The sequence below is a fragment of the Python bivittatus genome, unplaced genomic scaffold (genome assembly GCF_059951505.1).
Source record: "Python bivittatus isolate LINGU-HERP-01145 unplaced genomic scaffold, Pbiv_v1 ctg000210_np1212, whole genome shotgun sequence".
Classification (NCBI taxonomy): Eukaryota; Metazoa; Chordata; class Lepidosauria; order Squamata; family Pythonidae; genus Python; species Python bivittatus.
The window spans coordinates 9,279,384-9,301,612 of NW_028277053.1; the positions used below are offsets into that span (position 1 = coordinate 9,279,384).

General features: G+C 48.3%; 1 protein-coding gene across 1 annotated transcript; it reads left to right on the top strand.

Moving 5' to 3' along the window:
- The first annotated feature begins 344 nt into the window (after window positions 1–344).
- Window positions 345–5,005, top strand: NKX1-1 (NK1 homeobox 1). The gene is made up of 4 exons (XM_088139511.1): window positions 345–843; window positions 960–1,165; window positions 2,119–2,362; window positions 4,152–5,005. Exons 1-4 carry the CDS (start codon window positions 345–347, stop codon window positions 5,003–5,005), a joined length of 1,803 nt encoding a protein of 600 aa, XP_087995637.1.
- Window positions 5,006–22,229: the final 17,224 nt, after the last annotated feature.

The following is a 22,229-nucleotide window of genomic DNA, read 5'->3' on the forward strand; positions in this document are numbered from 1 at the left end:
GAGGAGGAGGAGGAGGAGGAGGAGGAGGAGGAGGGGTGGGAGAAGGAGAAGCGGCGGAGCCTTTGAAGAGAAGCTTCCCCGCCCCGCCTCGCCTCGTGTCTCGCTTTCTCTGCCAAGTTCCTTCTGAACATAAGAGGAAGGAAGGAAGGAAGGAAGGAAGGAAGGAAGGAAGGAAGGAAGGAAGGAAGGAAGGAAGGAAGGAAGGAAGGAAGGAAGGAAGGAAGGAAGGAAGGAAGGAAGGAAGGAAGGAAGGAAGGAAGGAAGGAAGGAAGGAAGGAAGGAAGGAAGTCATCTGGAGGAGGGGGGAAAGGGGAGAGCGGGCGGGGGCTGCTCCTCGCCGAGTCATGAACGCGAGCCGAGACCAGGCTCAGGTGGGTGACGTCTATATTCCGGCAGCGGCAGCGGCGGCGGTGGGGAGCCCTCCGGAGCGCCTCCTGGGGGAACCGGGGTCCGGCAGCTGGCGGGAGGACGGCATGGAGAGCCACGCGGAGCAGCGCCTGGCGCCCAGCAGCGACCTGCCCCAGGTCTACTCGTGCCCGGTGAGCCGGGACAGGCCCGGCAGCGAGAACGGCAGCAACACTTTGCCCGGGCCGGAGGGGGCGGGCGCCGCCGTGGCCGTGGTGCACCGGACCACCTCCTTCTCGGTGCTGGACATCCTGGACCCCAACAAGTTCAACAGCAAGAGCCGGAGGCAGTGCGCCCTGCTCTACAAAGCGGCGGCGGCGGCGGGGACAGAGTACGCGCTGGGGGCCGAGGAGAAGCCGGAGGAGGCGAGAGCCGACCCCAAGGCTGGGGCCGACGACTTCCCGACGGGCAGGAGGAAGCCCTCGCTCGACGGGCGCAGTAAGTCCCGCTGCACCGCGGGGAAACTTCGGGGGGGGGGGGTCAGGCGGCAACAGCAGCGGCCGCGGCGGTGGGCTAGAGCGGCGTCGCATCCTCCTTTGCTCTGCCCCGGACAGGTGGAGGAGCCCGAGAGCGGCACGGAGGAACAGGGCAAAGGCGGTTCGGGCCGGGCGTTTTCGAGGGAGTTGGGGAAAGTTTGCGCCGGGCGGCTTCCCAGGACGGCGGTCCAGTTGCAAAGAGAGCGTCCGAGGCCTCTCTTCCGCGTCTGCAGCGGAGCGGGTTTGCCAGGCGGGAAGAGCTCGGGCCGCAGTGCCCGCACTGGGTGCCCGGGAGGCCGAACCGTGCGCTACTCCCAGAGCGCAAGAGGAAGGGAAGCGAAGGCGCGGGCGGGCAACGGGTAGCATCCGCCAGTCCCGGCTGTCTCCAGCTTTGGAAGGAGCTCGCTCGGCAGCCTCCGGAGCGCTGGGCCACGACGAGAAGCCTCCGGGCCTTCCAGCCTGTCCAGTCCTACCCTCCCGCGTAGCCGCCTGACGCTTTCACACGTGCGTGTCTCCCACCACCCCTTCACGGCAGTTCTTCCCTTGATCCAATTTAGTTGAGGGGGGCAGCTTGGCTTTCTCGGTTCTTGACGCCCCCCTCGCCTTCACCGCTAAGGCTTTTTGCTTCCGGCGACAGATTCAATTTTCTCTCCCGCCCCCTCCCCACTTCGCTTTTTTTAGGACAAATCAGACTAATTGTGACAAAACGCTGGTTATCTCTGGAAAAACAATTAAATTCCTTCGATTACATTTAAAGCAAAATGTGCTTAGCGCGTAAAGAGCCTGCATAATGGAGGGAAATCGCCCCAGAGTGGCCTGTCGGGCTGAGCGGGTCGATATCCTATTATCGAACTGTGCATATCTCTTTCAACCACCTTGCAAACGCTGGCCTAACATCTAAATTATAGGGTCCAAATTCGGATAATTACTCGATTAAAACCTATTACACTTATTAGGGCTGGCTATCGATCGGGTTGGGCGTTCGACCGGGTCGCCAGATTGCTTCGCTTGCCGCGCCCCGCTCTTCCAGCCGCCTCTTCCCCAGCTCCCCCCCCCCCGCAACGCCCCTCTGTGCCCCCAGGCCGAAGACAGCCCGGCTCCCTCCGGGTAAAGGAACTTTCCGAACCGGAAGTTCGCAGCGGGCGAGAGTCCGGACCTTCGGTCCCGCCTCACCCAGACCTTGCCTGCCCCTGTTTGGCAAGCGCACTGCCAGTTTCAATTTCCCCTTCCTCCGAAGCTGCCCCGCTTCCCCAACTTCGAAGGGACGCCCGAGACAGCGGAGATCTGCAGCGGCTTCGCTGACCGACGGGCCCGAGGCCTCGGCCTGGAGCCTGCCCCCTGGCCTTGGCGGCCAGCCGACCGGGTGTGTGGGGAGTCCCAGATCAAACTCGGCTCCAAGCGAGCTCGGCGCGGAGAATTGGGCCCGGGGGAAAGAGAGGAGCGGGCTATCTTCCGGAATCAGCCGCCCGAAAGCCTTCAAGGCCTTCTCCTGGCCATTCCTTCCGCGCCTGGCCCAGACGCCTCTCTGGGGTCTTTCGAATTAGATTAAAACGGGGGCGGGATGGGGGTGAGTCACACTTAAGGCCTCGCTTTGGTCCATCGTGGGGTGGCATTTCTACCTCTATTCAAGTCACCTCCAGCAGCAAGTGAGACCCAGAAATAGGTTCCGCCGAGCCGGGGCTGCCTTTTCTTCGGATTCCACTCATTTGCATGGAAATGCGCCCCCCCCCCGTTCCCCAAACCGAGTTAGAAATCGGGGTGACCCTCGGTAGTCGTTCTCACGTGGATTTTCCAGCAACGTTTCTTGGGAAAGGATTGTGGCCCAACAATTGGCAATCTAGATGATGTCTTTCTTTCCAGCGACGGGCACCGTGAAAATACGTTCACCATCGGTCCCCTTGCAAAGCCAAAGGGATTTTTTTGGGAACGTACCCCCTTTGCACAAACGGAAGCCCGGAACTCCGAGGCGGAGCCGGGTTCGTTTCGATGCTGAGGCGCAGCCTGCGCTCTTCCCTCCACGCCAGGCTTCCGCCGTATGGCGAGGCTGAGAGCCGCTCCGGGGGACGTCCGGCGCAGCGCTCAGCACCCGGGCGTCGGGCTGCATAGCTCCCCACCGCCGCAGGTGCGCAATTCTCCGGGAGACGGTGGCCTTTCAACGCGCCCTTCCCTTCGCTTTCCCACTGGACCGAAGCCGGGGTCCAAGCCACAGGCGACCTTTCCCTCCGCTGCGGCTGCATAGGCTCGAAACGGCGAGCGGGTGGGAGAAGGAACTTGGCCCCGTGCTCGTGGGGAAACCTTGGCGGGTTCGAGGCTTCTTCCCTTCCGCGGGCCACGAGCAAACGCTGGGCAGAAGCAGAGGCCGACTTGAAGCCGAAAAGCCGCGGGGAAGCGGGGCCGCCCGGAGGCCTTCGGAAAGGCCGGGCAGGGGAGAGTGGAAGAGGGCTCGGATTCCGCGCTCGGTTCGTTCGCCGAAAGGCGCGGCTAGAGGCCCGGGCGACGAAGGTGGCGGGGAGGAGGCTAACGCTCAGAGGCCGGAGGGAGCTGTGGATAGCCTCTGCCTGGCCCGCTTCCCCCACCGGTCCCGACGAGGATCCGGGCGTGCAAGCTTTTCACCCCGTGCAGCAGGCAGGGCGCCAGGGTAACCGGGAGGGGAAACCCCGGGGGTCCGTCTGTGGGGAAAGGCCAGGAGGCCCTGGCTCCGAAGGGAGAGGAGGCGGCTGCAGAAAGCTAGGTTGTTGCCAGCGCTGCGGCTTCCCTCCCCCGCCTGGCGACTTTAACCCCCGATTGCCGCCGGAGGACTGCGAGGTCACAGGGCTTCCCGGGTCACCTTTCTCAAGACCACGTAGGCCGCCTTTGCCCAGGCCTTCCATCCCCGGCTGAGGAAGCCCCAACCTTCGCTCGGTCGCGCATAAAGCCAAACCGGACTGGAAACGAGAGGAGGGAGCCAGGGCCGAGCGGGCTCCGTGGGGATGCTTTAGGCGGCCAGCCGGGCCCGCTCCTCTCCTACCAGCCCCCAAGCGGCCCACGGAGACTACTAGCTCCTCTTTGGGTTGCTAGGTCTGCGGAGAAGCTCGCCCTCCTCGTTCCGGAAGGCTGTTCCCCGCAGAAGGCCAGCTGCAGCAGAGGAGGGCGAAACACCTCCCAGATGGCCCCGCTCCCTCACACGTGCGAAGCCCGGCTTGGGGCCACAGCCCTGTGCGCGCCCACTCCGGCCTGGCAGGGCTGCGCATCGTTCGGCCGCCGACTAGCTCTCTCTCCTTTTGTGCGCAGAGACCGGCGACCTGTACCCGAGCGACGAGGTGGGGCTGGAATCGGTCCACCGGGACAGCCCCCGCGCTGAGAGCGAGGCCCCCGACGACGAGGAGGAAGACGAGGAGGAGGAGGAGGAGGAGGAGGAGGAGCTGGGCAGCGAGGAAAGCTGCAACAGCGAGGGCAGCGGGGGATGCACCGTCGAGGCGGGTCGCGGGCTCCGCGCGGAGGAAGCCCCGAGTCCGCAGCGGCAGCAGGCAGGAGCGGCTCCCGGGGGGCCGCCGCCGCCGCTGCCGCAGCAGCAGCAGCCGTCCCCGCCCCAGCCCCAGGCCACAGCCCCACCGTCGGGCAAAGCCAAGCGGAAGCGCCCCGGCTCGGACTCCAAGTCGGGCAAGCCCCGGCGGGCGCGGACAGCCTTCACCTACGAGCAACTGGTGGCGCTGGAGAACAAGTTCAAGGCCACGCGGTACCTGTCGGTGTGCGAGCGCCTCAACCTGGCGCTCTCGCTCAGCCTCACCGAGACGCAGGTCAAGATCTGGTTCCAGAACCGGCGCACCAAGTGGAAGAAGCAGAACCCCGGCGCTGACACCAGCGCCCCGACGGGCGGCGGCAGCGGCGGCGGGGTGGGCGGCGGCGGCGGCGGCGGCGGGGGGGGCCTGTCCGGGGCGCTCAGCCCGCTCAGCCACTCGCCGCCGATGGTCAACCACGGCCTGGCCATGCACGGCCCGCCCGGCGCCTATGCCAGCCACTCGGCAGGCGGGCTGGTGTGCGCCGCCCAGCTCCCCTTCCTGCCCAGCCCGGCCGCGGTCCTCTCGCCCTTCGTGCTGGGCTCGCAGACCTACGGCGCGCCTGCCTTCTACACGCCGCATCTCTGAAGGCGGTCGAACTCAGGGGAAGGAGCCGCCGGCGGCCAGAGGGCTTGGCCTCCGCAGCGCCCTCCGGAGCAGGGCCCCGGCGGCAGGCTGGACTGACCCTCCTCCGGGCAGGCAGGGACTGCGAAACGCTCCGGCGCCGCCGAGCCTCCCGGTCTGGCTTCCGACGGGACCCGCTACACTCGGGGGCAGGGAAGCAAGCTGGCGCTGCCTTGTAGATAGACTCGGCCACTTCTCCGGTTCCCCTCCCCATCCTCGCCCCTCCTGCTGATCCAGGAAAGGTCGGTCAGAGAGGCGCCCCTTGGCCGCGTCGTCGAGCAATCGGCAGCGTTTCTGCTTCACTTTGGGGACTTTTCTTTCCTTCCTTCCTTCCTTCCTTCCTTCCTTCCTTCCTTCCTTCCTTCCTTCCTTCCTTCCTTCCTTCCTTCCTTCCTTCCCTCTCTTTCCCCCACCCCCTCGCCTCGGGCTTCGGTTTTTAGAACGAAGAAGCAGGCGGAAAGGGGGAGCAGGGCGGGAAAAGGATCAGAAGGGATTTTCTTGCAAACTTGTTTTCAAAAACTCAAAACCGGAGAACTTTTTTGAAACCTCTCTTGAGCCTCTGTACATTTCTGGTTGTTGTATATATAAAGAGATATTTAAACAAAATTAACTTTATAGACTGTGAATAAAGGAGGACGGAACGATTGATCCCAAAGCGTTCGCTAGCACTTTGCGGAAGGGCTGGACCGGCAGAGCAGCAATCGGGCGCCGGGCGCCTCCGAGCCTGTGTTCGCTGCCGCGGAGAACCGAGCGGGGACGGCAGCTCAGCGTCCCGCCCCGGCCAGGAGCGGGGCCTTTCCGTGGGGAGGGCGAACGAGGGTTCCTGAGTACCCTATCCTTGGACACGTGTCTTCTGCAAAAGCGCGGCTGCTTCTGCCCCTTCTGAGAAAGAGTGAGCAGGACCACTTTCTGCAAGCCGATCTTCCCGGAAAAGCTGCTCGCTCTTTTTCGCGAGGCCCCTTCCTCCCACCCCATTAATGGCGTTTTCCCAAAGGAAGCGCACAAGCCCGTCGTGTTTTATCGGTGGCTCTTGTTTAAATACGTCTCCACGATTGCCTTTTTTCCCCTGTACATCAACGATGTGATCCGACTCTCAATCCCAGTTGCTTTTCCCTGTTCAAAACGGATCGTGCCGTCCGGAGCTTTTTATTCCCCTAAAAAAATCCGACCCCAAACTCGTTCCCCTCGCCCAGTGTAAATTAGAAGCAAACGCTGGGGGGACTTATTCTTCCGTCTCAGCCTTCGAAGGCAGAAATCTTCCTTTTTCTTTCCCCGGACCTTGCTCGCCTCTGGCCGCTGCCGCCCGTGGAGGCTGCGCGCAGTTTCTGGGGTGTGCCGGTCCCCCTCTCCTGAAGGGGCGCGCTGGGAAGCGCCCGGGGATGGCCCGCCTTCTGCCCACCGCAGCCACCGGGCGAGCCTTAAACGTCTCCGCTTCCTCGGTGCAAAGACAGCTCCCTCCCGCCAGACGCGGGGACCGAAAGATGAATTCGCCCTTGTCCCCGCAAGCCACCCGAAACCCGTGGCCGGCAGAAGGCGACTTGGGCTCCGCCGCAGCAGCGGAGTGGGCCGGGAAAAAGGGATCTGCCCGCGGCCCTGGAGTTTCGGCTTCAGAGACCAGGGTTTTATTCGCACCACATCTTTACCACGGTCCCTTAACCTACATGTTGGGGTTCGCAGTTCTGCACGATACATTGCGTTCACACCACTTGTTCAGCCGGGTCAGGTTTAAGAGCAGCAAGCTCGACTTGAAGAGATTTTCCTGGGTTGTCGCGCTGCGCGAACCCAGATTTTTTGGTTCATTTACGGTTCAAGGACTTGCGCGAATCCAGGAAATGAATGAAAGCGGAAACCCGATTTGGCGGGTCGTGGGAAGACAGCCACGGCACAGAGACTATGCGGTGCCCGGGTTCAACCTCAGGCGAAGTTGCAGTTTGCTGTTGTCCGGGAAGGGAGCTCTACGGACGCAGGCTGTAAGCGGATCGGGGACCCTCCGGGGGGGTGTGGGGGGGGGGAAGGTGGCGCGGAAGGACCTTCCGTCCGGGCCCAGCTAAAAGCGGCGCCTTTCCAACCCGATTAGCTCCTTTCTCTTGTTTGCTTCCTCCGTTGAGCAATTCTGACAACGTCTAGCTGCCACCGCTGACGACTGCAAAGCGAGGAAGTTATAATTTTTGACAGAGAAATTACAGCTTTTAGCCGAAGGCTGGAAATGTAAAGGCGGGGGGCTGGAGGTGGCGGGTGGGGAAGAAACGAGGCAGGGGGCGCTTGGAGCGCAATCGCGTCCGCGGGGATCGGGCGACTGGCGGGGCAGGACCACGCGCCTTGCCTGGGGCTGGACGGGCTCTTGGCAGAGAAGAAAGCAAGTCCTTTAGGACTTTTAGGCCGCCATCTTGACTTTTTTGACCTCACCCTGTGGCCACCCGATTGACGAGCCTTAGACCACAAAGATAGACCCTTCCCCTGGGCCCCTGGCCCCGGCTTGCAGCTTGCACCGGTTCCGACCTCGGCGCTGGTCTTCAGTTCCAAGCAGGCTGGCGGTGAAGCCGGGAAAGACCTGGCTGGCCAGGGCCCTTCTCCCAGGCCTCAATGGGCAGCTTTCCCTGCTTCTTAAACGCCGCTGCCCCCCCCCGCCCCCCCCCGAGGCTGGGTCTGCGAGGAGAGGACAGGGGCTTTCCATCCGCACAGCGCGTCTAGAATCGGGAACCTCCGAGGTCATCCAGTCCGACCTCCTGCTTAACTCAGGAGTTGCTGGCTCCCAGGGAGCCTTTCTGGAAAGGAGCAGGAAGGCGAAGCTGGCCACCTTTCGTCAATTTCACCCCAACTCTTGGCTTGGCCAAAATGTTGGGCTGTTATCCAGGATTACTGCGTCTGCCCTGGAAAAGAAAAGATTGGGTTTTTTTCTTCCTCTCCTTTAGGATTGTTCAGGCTTCCTTGCTGTACTTGCTGGTCTGAGCGCACACGCTCACACACACGCGCACACACACACACACACCAGACAAGCCTTCTTACAGTTTTCCCTTCTGCACTACTAGATATCCCCAGCTGCCTGTGCCTCCAGTATCTCCCTGCTTTTAGGCCATTTCTGTGGGGCAATTTGAAAAGAAAAGGAGACCCAAAACACCACACACACACTGTGTTTATGTCTATACATGTATGTACATGTATGTGTAAGTGTGGAGATGATAGATAGATAGATAGATAGATAGATAGATAGATAGATAGATAGATAGATAGATAGATAGATAGATAATGGTTCATTATTTCCCTGGTCCAGCAGCCTGGGACGAATGCTCTGCAAAGCAGCAACCAGTGTCCAGAAGTCCCAGCTGTGCCTGCCAGCGCACCCTGGAGCTGGTTGGCGTGAAGGTGTTGCCTTCAGTGAAGGTAGATCGTTGCACAGTCCCTCTTGTGCCTGCGGAGCTTATTCACACTCCTTTCGATGCCGAGCAAGAAGAGATGGATGAAGGTGCCTTTGGAGGAGGCTTGGGGTGGGCTGAGGGGGAGGTTCTGGGTTCATACCCTGCAGTCGGTAAACGGCCCGCACCTCGCCTTGGGGAAAGCAGGTAACCCTGTCCGGTTCCCCGGTCCCTGCCTCCAAGAGCCTGGGTCCTACCATGATAGAAAGAAGAAGGCTACATTTTTGCCCCCAAGAATGTCTCTCACATCTTGGCAGGCATCCTGTGATTATATTGATCATTGATGGCAAGTGCGTCAGTCTTAGCTAACGTCCTTCTGAGTCTACCTGAGTTGAAAAGCAGGAGGAAGCCTGACCCTTTTCAGAAAGTTGTTGGATCTTCAGAAGAAAAGGAAGTGGGGGGAGGGGGTTAACCAGTTCAAGGAAGGCATTCAATCCGTCCCATCCTAGTTTCTCTGGTTGTCTAGAGCAGTGTTTCCCAACCGTGGCAACTTTAAGATGTGTGGACTTCAACTCCCAGAATTCCCCAGCCAGCCTTGGGGAATTCTGGGAGTTGAAGTCCACAATCTTAAAGTAGCCAAGACTGAGAAACACTGCTCTAGAGACCCAGATTAGTCGTGGATGCTGCAGCCTTAAACTCCTTGGTTCTTTGAACTTGTCCTCTCTTTGCCCATTGCTATCATCTTCCAGGGCAACCTGGCTCCGCCCCCCCCCCCCCCCCCCCGATGCAGCTCACAAGCCAGAAATCCTGGTGAAAAATCTAAATGATCCCACCTTTGTATCTTTGCACTGAGGGCTTACGAGATCCTGAGCCATTGGAGGTCATCCTGAATGGATTTTAAGACAGTGAGGACAGATGGTTGAGCGGTGCTAGGGGAAGAACCGCTGAGCTCAAGGAATTAGGAACAGGATCCAGAGGCTTCCCGCTTTGTTTGCGGAACTGAGAACCTCATTCGGCCTTGCCTGGATCTGAGGTCATTACCAGCTGTTGGCCTGTTAGTGGTTCAGGCATATTGGAAAGACTTTAATCCTTTTCTTACTGAAGTGTCACTTTCAACAGCCAAGGGTTGCTTTAAAAAAACAGCACGTCCACCTCGTTTCCTAGCAGATATGGTCCAAGACCACCGGCGCAGAGCCTCGGTTAATACAACCCAGGAACGAAGGGAGAACCTTGGCCTCACAAAGCAGAGAGTTCAACAGTCAGCGTACCGTGTTCAACACCTTTCCGTACAGTGCGGCTGTTCAGACACCTGATGGGGAGGAAAACTGTGCTTGAAGAGCAATTTCTGTTCTGCCTGTTCGAAACAGTTTTCTCTCCAAGGCTCAGATTACCAGCAACCAGGACTGATGGGTGAGCTTCAGGCTCTCGCTGGATTTTCCATAATTATTTGTGAGGGGGCGTTTCAGTTCTCCCTGAATAACGGGATGCTTAGAAAACAAATTCTCTGCCTCCTTAAGAACCTCATATGGGTTTTAAGTGGGAATCCAAAAACATAAAAGTGATGAAATCCAGAATGCAGACGTAAAATATATATTTTTTTGTATTTCAGGTCAGTAGGGGAATAATGAGAGCGAGTTTGGTGTCGTGGTAAAGGCATCGGGCTACAAACTGGGAGGCTGTGAGTTCTAATCCTGCCTTAGGCACAAAGCCAGCCACTGACTTGAAGGCACGCGCATACACACACACACACACACAGTAAGGGCCATGATATCACTATGGCCCTAGCTTCACTATTTCTTTGCTGAAAACTTATTTCTTGGTCCAAACACCACCACAGCTTTCTTCTTTGCCTTTTGGCACATATGCAAATTCTTTTAGGGAAGCCCAAGGGTGTCTGCAGGGTGTGTGTGTCTATGTGTTTGTGTCAAAATGTCAAGAGAGTGGCTGCAACCACACAGTCAGAGCCCCACAAGGCACATAAAATAAGGGCAAGGCTTCAACTGCATTGTCATGACCATCCCTTTGACTTTCTTGACCCCCACCCCAGACAGCCTTGCATGCAAAGTAGATAGGAAGCAAATGCATCCACGGCCTTGTTAACACTAACTTACAGTATAATGTGGTTTGTTTTTTGCTTGTTCAGTGAACCATTGTTAAAAAGTTACACGTGCATCATTAGAGGCTCTTTTGAATACCACCACTCTAGTTTCATGGGGGATTTAATAGCATTTCTGTGAAAGTGACATCCCCAGCAAATCCTTGGAGCATGGGACAGATGCAAGGCATCCTCAGGAAGACTCAAAAAAGCCCAGATGGTCTACCCCTTTTAAAAATTCTTCACTTCCATCCTTTTTGACTTTTTGGACACACACACACATCCTGGAAACCCCTGAATGGATGTTTTTAGAGAAAAGCTAATTTTTAAAGAAACAGCTAAATGCTCAGTACATTTTGTCCGCATCTCCGAGAACTGAACTGGCATGTAAGCTAATGGACAAATTTGTCACGTTTGGATTTTACCTTTGTCCTGTTTTCATGACAGTTTGTGAATTAAAAGGAAAGGGAAGAAAGAAAACTACCCCATCTTTAACCATTTTCATGCACATTCTTTCTATATACACTTTTGTACCTATTCTTCTCCACAAACTCTTCAGTTTGCAGGAAGTTCCTAAAACAAAGCATTCTGTACATTATTTTCATTAATGTATATATTTTATGCTTATGTTTCTCTTAAGGTACACATTAACAAGCCTTCTTTTGATATTGTTCTGAAAAACCACATCACAGAGAAGTGTGAATTTTGAAGGATAATTTTATTTTGTTATGTGTATAATTGTACAGTATGTTGTGTGTGTGAGCGTGTGTGTATACGTTTGAGATGTATGACTTGAATGCAATTCTCCCCAATCTCTACATGGTTCCTAGATTAATAGATTTCATACTAGTCTTTAAAGCAATTATGTTATTACAAAACTGAGGCTTTCTAAGCAGCTGCAGTAAGAAGCAAGTCCTTCTTAATTTTTTTTATCAAATTATGCAGACTCTGTTAGACAGATATGCATATAATGGCATAAGAGCTGTTGACTGTAAAAGCATTTACTACAGCCTTCTCTGGTTAGATATTTCCCTTTTCCATTTATTTTTCTATTTCTCATGTATATTGACTAGACCATGGGAAACATTTTAATGTTTTCAATGTTTGGAAGCACGCGGGCTCTGATATTTCAGTGAAGCAGAGCGTTTGATTTTCCCCAGAAAGAGGATTACTACTTGTTGCAAGCGAAGGTTGCACCATTCTTTAAATGTGCAGAAGGTGTGCATGTGTGAAAGACACTGTCTGTTCCCAACAGAGACAGAAAACTGTAAAACATAATCGAGACATTTTCTGTGAGGTCCTTCACAATTTTTAGTGTTCCTATGCTGTCCCATAACTAAACCCATTTGGGGAGTTGACACCAGATGTTAAAACGATTGCTCTGCAGCCATAATCGTACTTAGAGCAGATCAATTTCAGTAAATGAGACTTAAGTTTAAGTCCCATAGATTTTAGTGTACCTGTTTCAAGTATGACTAAATCAATTGCAAACAATCTAAAACATAAAATAAAACATTGGCATTCTACAATAACACAAATTGGTTCTCTATTAAGATTAAATTCCAGAGACTACAAATCCCAGGTAATCTTTCTTAACGAATGTTCACATTATTTCATTGTACTGATGATCTTAGAGAAAATTTGGAGTGGGTGGCTGGCTTAGTGTTGCCTGTGTCACAAAGGTCTGTGCATGTTTTGAAAGTAATTCAGAGAAAGCACTTTGGGTCTGCAGCAAGCATTGTATCTCTCCGCTGATTCTTTCCAAATTTCCATGCCAGCCTGAAAGAACATTGCAGCTGCTTTAAAAGACACATTATGAGTTGACTGTTTAAAGCAGCAGCATCTTTAAATAAGATGCGGTGACTACATTTTTAGTAACCTGCCCTCATCTCACGTTGAAGTCAAGGATAGGATGACCTTCTCCAGGCTGAAAAAAAGAGATGCCATCTTGTGGCCAACTGGATTTCTGCAGCTCAAGTGTGGTAGACTTTGTCAAGGAAGCATTTCAAACATAAACCAATGTGTATCAGACATACTTTGACATATAGTGGTTTCAACTTATGTACAGTAGACTATCTCATTCTGAAAAACTTAAATGTAACAAAAATATTTCAGCTAATGCTTTTCCTCTCATGGCTAGCTTACTTGGTTTTCCTGTGCATTGCAGAGGATTGGACTAAAAGATCCTTGTGATCCCTTATAACTTCCCAGGTCCATCATCCTGGGATATTTTTAATAGTATATATCTTTATGAAATGCCTGGATGCAAGATTTGTTTCATCACTCGATTTTGTCCCAAAGGAACCTACAACTGTAACAATAAACATGATAGTCTCTTACTTCATTCACATTCTTTGCAAAAGAGAAATAACTAATATAAGAAAACAAAGCAATTCACAAACCATGTTAGTGTGAGTGGAGCACCTCTTTTTGAAGCATTAAGAAGCTCCTTTCTTTGGAATGCTTGTGCAGCTGTTCCCAAGGCTGTCCCCTGCTGTCTACCCGTGTCCCACTGATGGTCCCAGTGGAAGTGTGGTCTCTGCACATTTTTTAAGGATAGGTGCAAAGAACTCTCAGACGTTTTGCAAAGCCCTATTGCTTACAATTAATCAGGTTGGGTCCATCTGTATTTATGCAGCTGGGCCTTGATATCTAAAATAAGCCCTTGCAATAACAAATATTCAACCTTTTAGGGGTTATACATTCCTTCTAAAGGAAAACATTCTACATTTTCTCCTTGTTCAAACTAGAGTTTGTGTTCTTTCCGAACTTTTCTAAGTATGTGCTAATTGACTGTTAATAGTTCTTATGGGAATGCAACTCTTTCTAATAAACATGGGCAATGCTGTTAAAACGTTGGATTTACAATAGCATGTAACATTCATAACTGTCATTCGGGCCACCATGGAATTTAATTCATAAATCCAGAACATATCAATTCAAACAAAACACTGTAATTCAATCACTTCTAACACATAGTTAAGGTCTTCATGGGGACAGAGTATCTGCTGAATTAAGTATGTGATAAACAGATTCCCCATCTATTTTTGAGCAGCTGGAAACTTAGTCACCTGGTGCTTCCAGGTTCATTAACACCAGATTTAACCAATGTTAATACATGTTTTTCTGCAATCCTTTGCTAGTTCAATGTCACACAGGAAAAAATATATTAGTTCTGGAAAGCAATTGGTAGAATTTAACAAAACCAAACAAAAAATATTATTGGCTGTGTAACAATTGCAGACCAGTGGAAGAGAGACCAATTGAACTGGAAAATTGATATTTGGATCAAGGTTCACTACTTCTGGTCTCATCACCTCTCCCTGAGGGTATCCAAGAGGTCTAGTTTTTCTCCTTGGAATTCTGATCTTCCAGAAACACCCGAGAAGGGTAGCATTCAGGAAACTGGTGGGCTCCTTTCACACACCTTCATTCTCACCCATGATTGGAGCATTGCAAAGCAAATTTAGCAAGTGCAAGTGGGTCTGTGACTCCTTTTCCAAGTTGCTTTGTTAGAGAAAAAAAAGAGAAGCACAGCTGCTAAGCAACCAGATGTTCTCTCCCTTGAACAGCCCTAGAATAGACTAAACCACTTAGGAACGAATCTTGGGAGCGCTGAGTACGATAAAGCTCTGCAGAAAAAGAGATAATGTGCTAAGGAAACCAAATTGTCAGACCAGTCTTTTCACCACTGGTATCAGTGACTTCCTTTTTTCAAAAAGGCTCAAATTATGGGATGCTTTATTGTGTCTCCAGTATCAGATCAACTGTATTTCCTCCAGGACCCTACTGATTAATGCCCTGAATTCATAGCCAATGAATTCTTGGCCAATGTGTAATAAAAAGGACCTGAATTGAATAGGGGTGTTTGGAAAATGCTAAGAGAAAAATGCCTAAACCAAGAAATCATGCTCAGTTAAAAAAAATCTTAAATATTCTTGCCATTCTTTATAATATTACCTTACAGAAATCTTTGCCATCAAATGTGCGTGTGTATATAAAATTTGAACATACATAACATTTCAAAAATAGATCTTATTTCTTACTGTTCTTGCATTCTTCTTCCTCACATTTTCAGCATTCTCAACTTCTATGATTATTATCAAATCTTGAAACAAACTTTTACAGCTTCACTGCTGCAGCATATTACCATATGAGCATATCATTGATCAAGATCAGTCTATCCCAGACTGCTACGGTTCAAAAGGATTGGATGATTGCCATTACCAAGAATTCCTAGCTAGTTCTGGATCAGGCCATGACATCCCCAGCATGTGTATGTGTCAAAGAAGTCAAGACGGCAGATATGATTGCACAGTTGAAGCTCTGCCCCCTTTTTATGCTCTCACCTTGACTTTTTGGACCTTCCTCTCATGCTCTTGAATCAAGCTATTTCCGCTTTCACCACCTTTTGGCTCAGTTCGGTGGAAACTGTTGGAACTGTAATTTGTAGCACATCCAGGGGAGGGAGGGGAATCAGTCTGAGGCGGGTTGGATTAAGTTATTTTGATTTTTCCAAAAAAGTTTTTGTGGCTGATTTTATTGCTGTTGCTCCTGGTTTTAGTCACAGGCCATTAGTTTGCATGAAGAGTTCATGCTGAAGGCAGGAGGCACAGTAGACAATTTCAATACAGTCACCATAAATATATCAAATTACATCAACCATTTGCAGGTCATTTCAAGCGTATTACACTGAAAGGGGAAGACCACCCACAGGTCAGTTTAGAAGATTCAGCATTAGTAAATATAACCCGCCATGATGAAGACAAAGTCTTCCATTCCAGAATTCATCCTAAGAGAAAAGACGAGATTTGCTGTATATCATGGACCAAAAAGGCTGAGGATGAAGCATGATAAGCACAAGGCAATAGAGACATCTGTCCAGAAGGGACCCTTTTTTTCCACCAAGAAGATACCTGAATTTTCATGGCACTCTTTCTGCAGCAGGCAAACAGGAAATGCCCCCGTCCTGGTCCAGAGAAGGAGCAGAGGTGTGCCCTGGTGCCAGATGCAGAGTCTGCTAATGGTAGCTCATGCCACATGCCTCTTCATCTGCTGCCTTTGTTGCACAGCTTTTCAGACTTACGCTTTGTCATAACACGTGACCTCATGCAACATCTCATGAACTTGCCAAGCAGCATTCTGGGATTTAAACAGAGTTGACTTTAACAGAACCTGCTGGCAGCTAGAGAGGGGCTAGATTTTCTCCATTAATGGTCAGAGATCCCCCTCACCACTCCTGCTCTGTTCAAGCTCTATGCCCTTGCTATGCCTTTCCCATTAACCAATATCAAAGCCTTCCTCCTCCCCCTGCTCCTCCTTTGTTAAACAGATAGTGGTAGCAATATTAGAATGATATTTTTATTGATTTTATTTTTATTATCTCAATGCATGTTGTGGACCCCCTCTCCCCTTCGAGTCTTGATTTTTTATATAATTTGATTATGTGCCAACAAGTTGTTTTTGACACCTAACAACCACATGAGAATCTTTGAGTCTTGAGATAGAAGTAATACACATATGTAATAAATAAATAAATAAATAAATAAATAAATAAATAAATATGCAACCTCTAAAATACAATTATCAAATTCCTCTTTCAATACTGTACAAAGGTCAAGAAACTGCTTGATGTACATTAGCAATTAGCAGTATAAAGTAGTATGTTTTAATTTAAAAATAAAATAAAACATTAAAAAACAAAGAAGGAAAACTGCCTGAACATTTGTATCATGGAAAACAGCTTGAGAAAATTCAGTGTGATTACTTGAAAGTTCTTTCTTGCCCCTCTATTAAAAGCTGAACAAAAACATACCACCAAGCCATTGCTGCAAATTAGAAATAAATATATATGAATCTTTCTAGTGTTGTATAAGATTCCTTAAGCTCCCTTCCATTCATGAAGGGTCCACAATTCTTGAAACCTTGATAAATGACAAATACTGAAGAAATACTGGCAGATAGCTAAGGAGAACATATGACAAGCAGTGGTTACTCTAGAGGTCTTTTGATAAGCCTATACATTATTGACCAAAAGAGGGCACTAAGAGGACCAGCCCAAACCATGTGAGTGAGTGCTCCAACTCCTGAATTGCATCTCCAATAGAAAAGCAAGGTAAAGTTACCCTTCAGTCAAACTTGATTGCTCATAACTTCAGGGATATATCAACGTTTTCTTGGCAACAATATGGGAATTGTTTGCCATTGCCTATTTCTGAAGTGGTCTTTCAATGTCCCAGTTTGGCCTGAGGCCCCAAGGCTTCCTCATGCTTTCTGCTGCAAGGAGTGACCCAGCTTATCTTTCATGTTCAGCCAAGGTTGGCTAAGAGCTGTCACCTAAGCTGGGTAAGGTGATCATAACTGCCTTATGACTGAACATTTTCAGAAGTGTCCTTAAAACATTTCTTTGTTGTATTATCACCACTTTAAGATCAAAGGAGAGTAGTTTCAGAGTTTCATAAACTAATTCACTAATTTCACAAGCTGTCCCTGGTTTGCAAAACATAATAGTCATTCTTGCTGTATAAAGTTTACACAGATAATTACTATTAATTTTATCTACAGTCCTTCCTTCAAATTCTTATAAAGTATTACTGGCTTAGAAAAAAACTATTAATTTTTCCAAGCCCTTTAACAAATATGGCACCTGGACTAAAAATAACCCTACTAATCCAAACCAAACACCAAACCCTCATCCTCATCCCCCATTTTTTACAGAATATGGTGAAAATACATTTCTGCATTATCTTACTTCAGCTCTGTTTGTATCTAGACATGGGAGGAGGCAAAATTACCTCCAGATTTACTGTAGCTCAGACTCATCTTTCCCTAAATCCATGTTGATTTCTCTCCAGCAACATTTGTCCTTTAGGTTTTCTGTCTACCATATTCAACCCAAAGCAAGATGACTTTGAACGTAAGTCTATCTCCCACCTCCAAACCAGTAGATTATCCTATACCTCTGTCACCATATTGTTGGTGAATTAAGTTGATTTATCTAGTTTAAAGATAAGTTACATGGGGACAAAACCTGTCTTCCTTTCAAGTAAATACAGTATTTATCTTTAACAGTAAATAATAAATACAGTATTTATCTTTCCAGCCTATTTACTTGGAGCTTTATCAACCTAATTGGATTTACTTACATGGATTCCTTTTATTATTTACAGTATCATTTACACAAATCACTTCCCAGTCCTTTGGAATCTGAAGTCTGCCAGAGAGGCTGTTCTTTGGGATATGGCACATATTTTTATAGAATAACAGTAATTTCACACTGAAGTTCAGATGGACCCAGTGAACTGTTTGTTTCTGGTTTCTCAATAAAGTCTAGGGGTTCATTGCATGTGTTGTAATTTAGTTTTTTCAGACTCTCTTCCTAAAAAATCCAAATTCAGGTATGACTATCTGCATTACTTCTTTTCCAGTTAAGACAGAAGCAAAGAATTAATTCAAATTTCCTCTCTTAATACTCCTTTGACTCCTACAACATTGGATGTCCAGTTCTTCCCCTCCAGTTTTCAGCTTTGGTATATTTAATTTGTTCAAAAAGCTCTTAATTTTATTAGCAAAATACTCCTGTAGATCCTTTTCTACTTCTCTTAATCTTTTATGCATCCTTGCATTCTGTTGCCCTTAGGTTTCTTTCATTTTTTCATTAAACAGCACTACCATTTCTAATGCAGATTTTATCTCTAATAGCTTCCTTGGCAACACTTGTTAACCATGATGATGAATTCTTGGATTTTTGTGGTAGTTTTCCTGACTTCTGGCATATATTCCTGGAATCACTTATCGTGCAGTTTAGTAACCTTAAAGCAGTCTGAAAAAATGTGCCTTTCTTGACTTTCCTTGCAACTTCCTTTTATCAATCCCTTTATTTTAGAGGAGCTTCTTATTTTGACATTAGATGCGACTGCTGGAAATGTTTCACTTGCATATAAATTAGATAGCATGGTGACCAGCAGTTCCAACACCCATATTTTGTATATTGTCCAGATGAGTGTTTGGGATAAGCCTGTAGTCTCTTCCCTTTTAGCTGGTTCCATAATCAATGTTTTAGGACTTACAGTCTGCACTCCCTTTTTTTCCCCCCGATGGTCAGAACATGTCTATCCAGTTGATAGGAGATCCTGAAGTCACTCCTGACACTAACCTTTTCGAGTGCCTGATAATATTTTTCCATGTCAAGATCATTGATTTTGGTCAAGAGGATAACAGCAAGTCCCTGGAACTGATATCCATACTAACCCTGTGGGGGATTGAGATTTCTAGTTTTATGTTGTATAATCACTGCCATATTCTATGAAGTTACAAAATTGGTATCCAATGATGAGGCCATGATTTGAACCCCCTAACAACTAACATGTGGCTCCCGAGAGTTTGTAACTACCTCCTCCCCATTAACATTGGAATTGCCTGCCTGCCACTTTACCTTGTTACCCAAAACTTTTGTAACAAGCAAGTCCCATCCAGCCTGTCTTTCCATCATAAGCACAGCTATGATGGTTTGATGACTGACTCAGCCATCATCATATGCCTTGGTACCTGAGACATATCTTCAGTGGGAGAGCTGATTTATTCATCCTCCTAACTTCATTTATCTTAGCCTCAAGGGAATAATCTTACTCTCAAAAACCCAGAGGGTTATTACACTGTACCACCATTGTATTTAGTTATTAGATGAATAGCCTGCCTTTCCTGCAGGGGTTCAAAGCAGCTCCAGGAGTAATCTCTCCTCCAATTTTATTCTTGCAACATTTCTATTAAGTAAGTTGGAGTGAAATACAGTGACTGATCTTCCATGGCTGAGGATGGAATCTGATCCTTTCTGATCCAGCATTCTAATATCTAGCCTAGTTACCCCGATCTGCTACTTTTCATATTCCAAGCTGTTTAACACCAGATTGGTTTACCCAAAAAATTATCTTACTCTTAGAAAGCATCTGTGAAGGGTTGATTGTGCTAGTCTCATTTCGAGGAGTAATGAAGTTTCTACTTCTGAAATAATCTCACTCTTTGCGTCTAGACTTTCCCTTTCAGTTTTAGCTGTAATCCTCAAGTTTAGAAGACCATATTCTCTTTTAATACTAAGCTTTATTTGGTGGCACTTCAATTTCTCTGTTTTATCATTAACTGCATTTTCAATTTTTCCTTTGCATTTTTCAATATTTTAAAAATGCTTTTTGGATTTCTTCAGAACTTGCAAATATTTCTGATTGCTGGTCCTCTGCTCTCTTACAAGTAAGTTACAGTATTATTTGCCTTTGTAGCAACAAACATTTCACTATTTCCTATATCAAGTAATCATTGGCCATACTTCCAGTGCCTTTTTTCCCCAGTTTTAAGATTCCAGTATGATTAATATGATCTATCATTCTACACAACTCAGAAATTTGAAAATACATATACAGTGGGGCAAAAAAGTATTTAGTCAGCCACCAATTGTGCAAGTTCTCCCACTTAAAAAGATGAGAGAGGCCTGTAATTTTCATCATAGGTATACCTCAACTATGAGAGACAAAATGGAAAAAAAAAATCCAGAAAATCACATTGTCTGATTTTTAAAGAATTTATTTGCAAATCATGGTGGAAAATAAGTATTTGGTCACCTACAAACAAGCAAGATGTCTGGCTCTCACAGACCTGTAACTACTTCTTTAAGAGGCTCCTCTGTCCTCCACTTGTTAAATGTAGTAATGGCACCTGTTTGACCTTGTTATCAGTATAAAAGACACCTGTCCACAACCTCAAACAGTCACACTCCAAACTCCACTATGGCCAAGACCAAAGAGCTGTCAAAGGACACCAGAAACAAAATTGTAGACCTGCACCAGGCTGGGAAGACTGAATCTGCAATAGGCAAGCAGCTTGGTGTGAAGAAATCAACTGTGGGAGCAATAATTAGAAAATGGAAGACATATAAGACCACTGATAATCTCCCTCGATCTGGGGCTCCATGCAAGATCTCACCCTGTGGGGTCAAAATGATCACAAGAATGGTGAGCAAAAATCCCAGAACCACACGGGGGGACCTAGTGAATGACCTGCAGAGAGCTGGGACCACAGTAACAAAGGCTACCATCAGTAACACACTACGCTGCCAGGGACTCAAATCCTGCAGTGCCAGACGTATACCCCTGCTTAAGCCAGTACATGTCTGGGCCCGTCTGAAGTTTGCTAGAGAGCATTTAGATGATCCAGAAGAGGATTGGGAGAATGTCATATGGTCAGATGAAACCAAAGAAGAATGTTTTGGTCTAAACTCAACTCCTTGTGTTTGGAGGAGAGAGAATGCTGAGTTGCATCCAAAGAACACCATACCTACTGTGAAGCATGGGGGTGGAAACATCATGCTTTGGGGCTGTTTTTCTGCAAAGGGACCAGGATGACTGATCCGTGTAAAGGGAAGAATGAATGGGGCCACGTATCGTGAGATTTTGAGTGAACACTTCCTTCCATCAGCAAGGGCACCGAAGATGAAACGTGGCTGGGTCTTTCAGCATGACAATGATCCCAAACACACCACCCGGGCAACGAAGGAGTGGCTTCGTAAGAAGCATTTCAAGGTCCTGGAGTGGCCTAGCCAGTCTCCAGATCTCAACCCCATGGAAAACCTTTGGAGGGAGTTGAAAGTCCGTGTTGCCCAGCGACAGCCCCAAAACATCACTCCTCTAGAGGAGATCTGCATGGAGGAATGGGCCAAAATACCAGCAACAGTGTGTGAAAACCTTGTGAAGACTTACAGAAAACGTTTGACCTCTGTCATTGCCAACAAAGGATATATAACAAAGTATTGAGATGAACTTTTGATATTGACCAAATACTTATTTTCCACCATGATTTGCAAATAAATTCTTTAAAAATCAGACAATGTGATTTTCTGGATTTTTTCCCCCATTTTGTCTCTCATAGTTGAGGTATACCTATGATGAAAATTACAGGCCTCTCTCATCTTTTTAAGTGGGAGAACTTGCACAATTGGTGGCTGACTAAATACTTTTTTGCCCCACTGTACTTCTTACACTGCCCATTTTTTCCCTTTCTTCATTAAAATTATTAAGAAATGTTGTCTATTAGAATCCTTAGTTTTATGAGCTATAATCCTGCAGTTAGCTAAATGAAGGTAAAATGAATGTGGCCAGCCCATTTCCTAACTGGTATGAGGTGTTTTTTCCCCCCTTCCTTCCTTGCCCAGCTTTCAACTCAAGGAAGATATTGAAGTTTCATATTTCCTAGGCCAGAAATTGAGAACTTATAATTTCAAGGGCACGTGTCAACTATCTCCAAAGACCTGGTAAAGATCCTAGAATCTCAAAAAGAAGTTGTGGCCAAATTTTGCTATGTAATGGGAAAACGTATCATAAAATACATGGGGGGAAATATACTGATTGCACTGAATTCGTCCATTCTAATTATGGATCTTTGGATAAACCCAGACTATCCAAAGATCCAATGGCGCCCTACTCTTAGTTGGACACCTGATTCTGGGGACATGGTTCTTCATGAACCTAGGTACCAGTGACTTTTTAAAACATTTTAAATCTTCAGGAAGAATAGGGAGAGGCTAAGACCCCAAAGATTTTCTTACGTTGTGAGCTGTGACGCCATTTTCATCTGCAGGGCCCAGTTTTGTTTTTTTACATTTTTTGTCCTGCCTTTATTATTTTTGGCTTTTTCTGATGGGGACACCCATTTTTGTTAAGAAAGGCTTTTGTATCCTGCACAAAGCAGTGACATT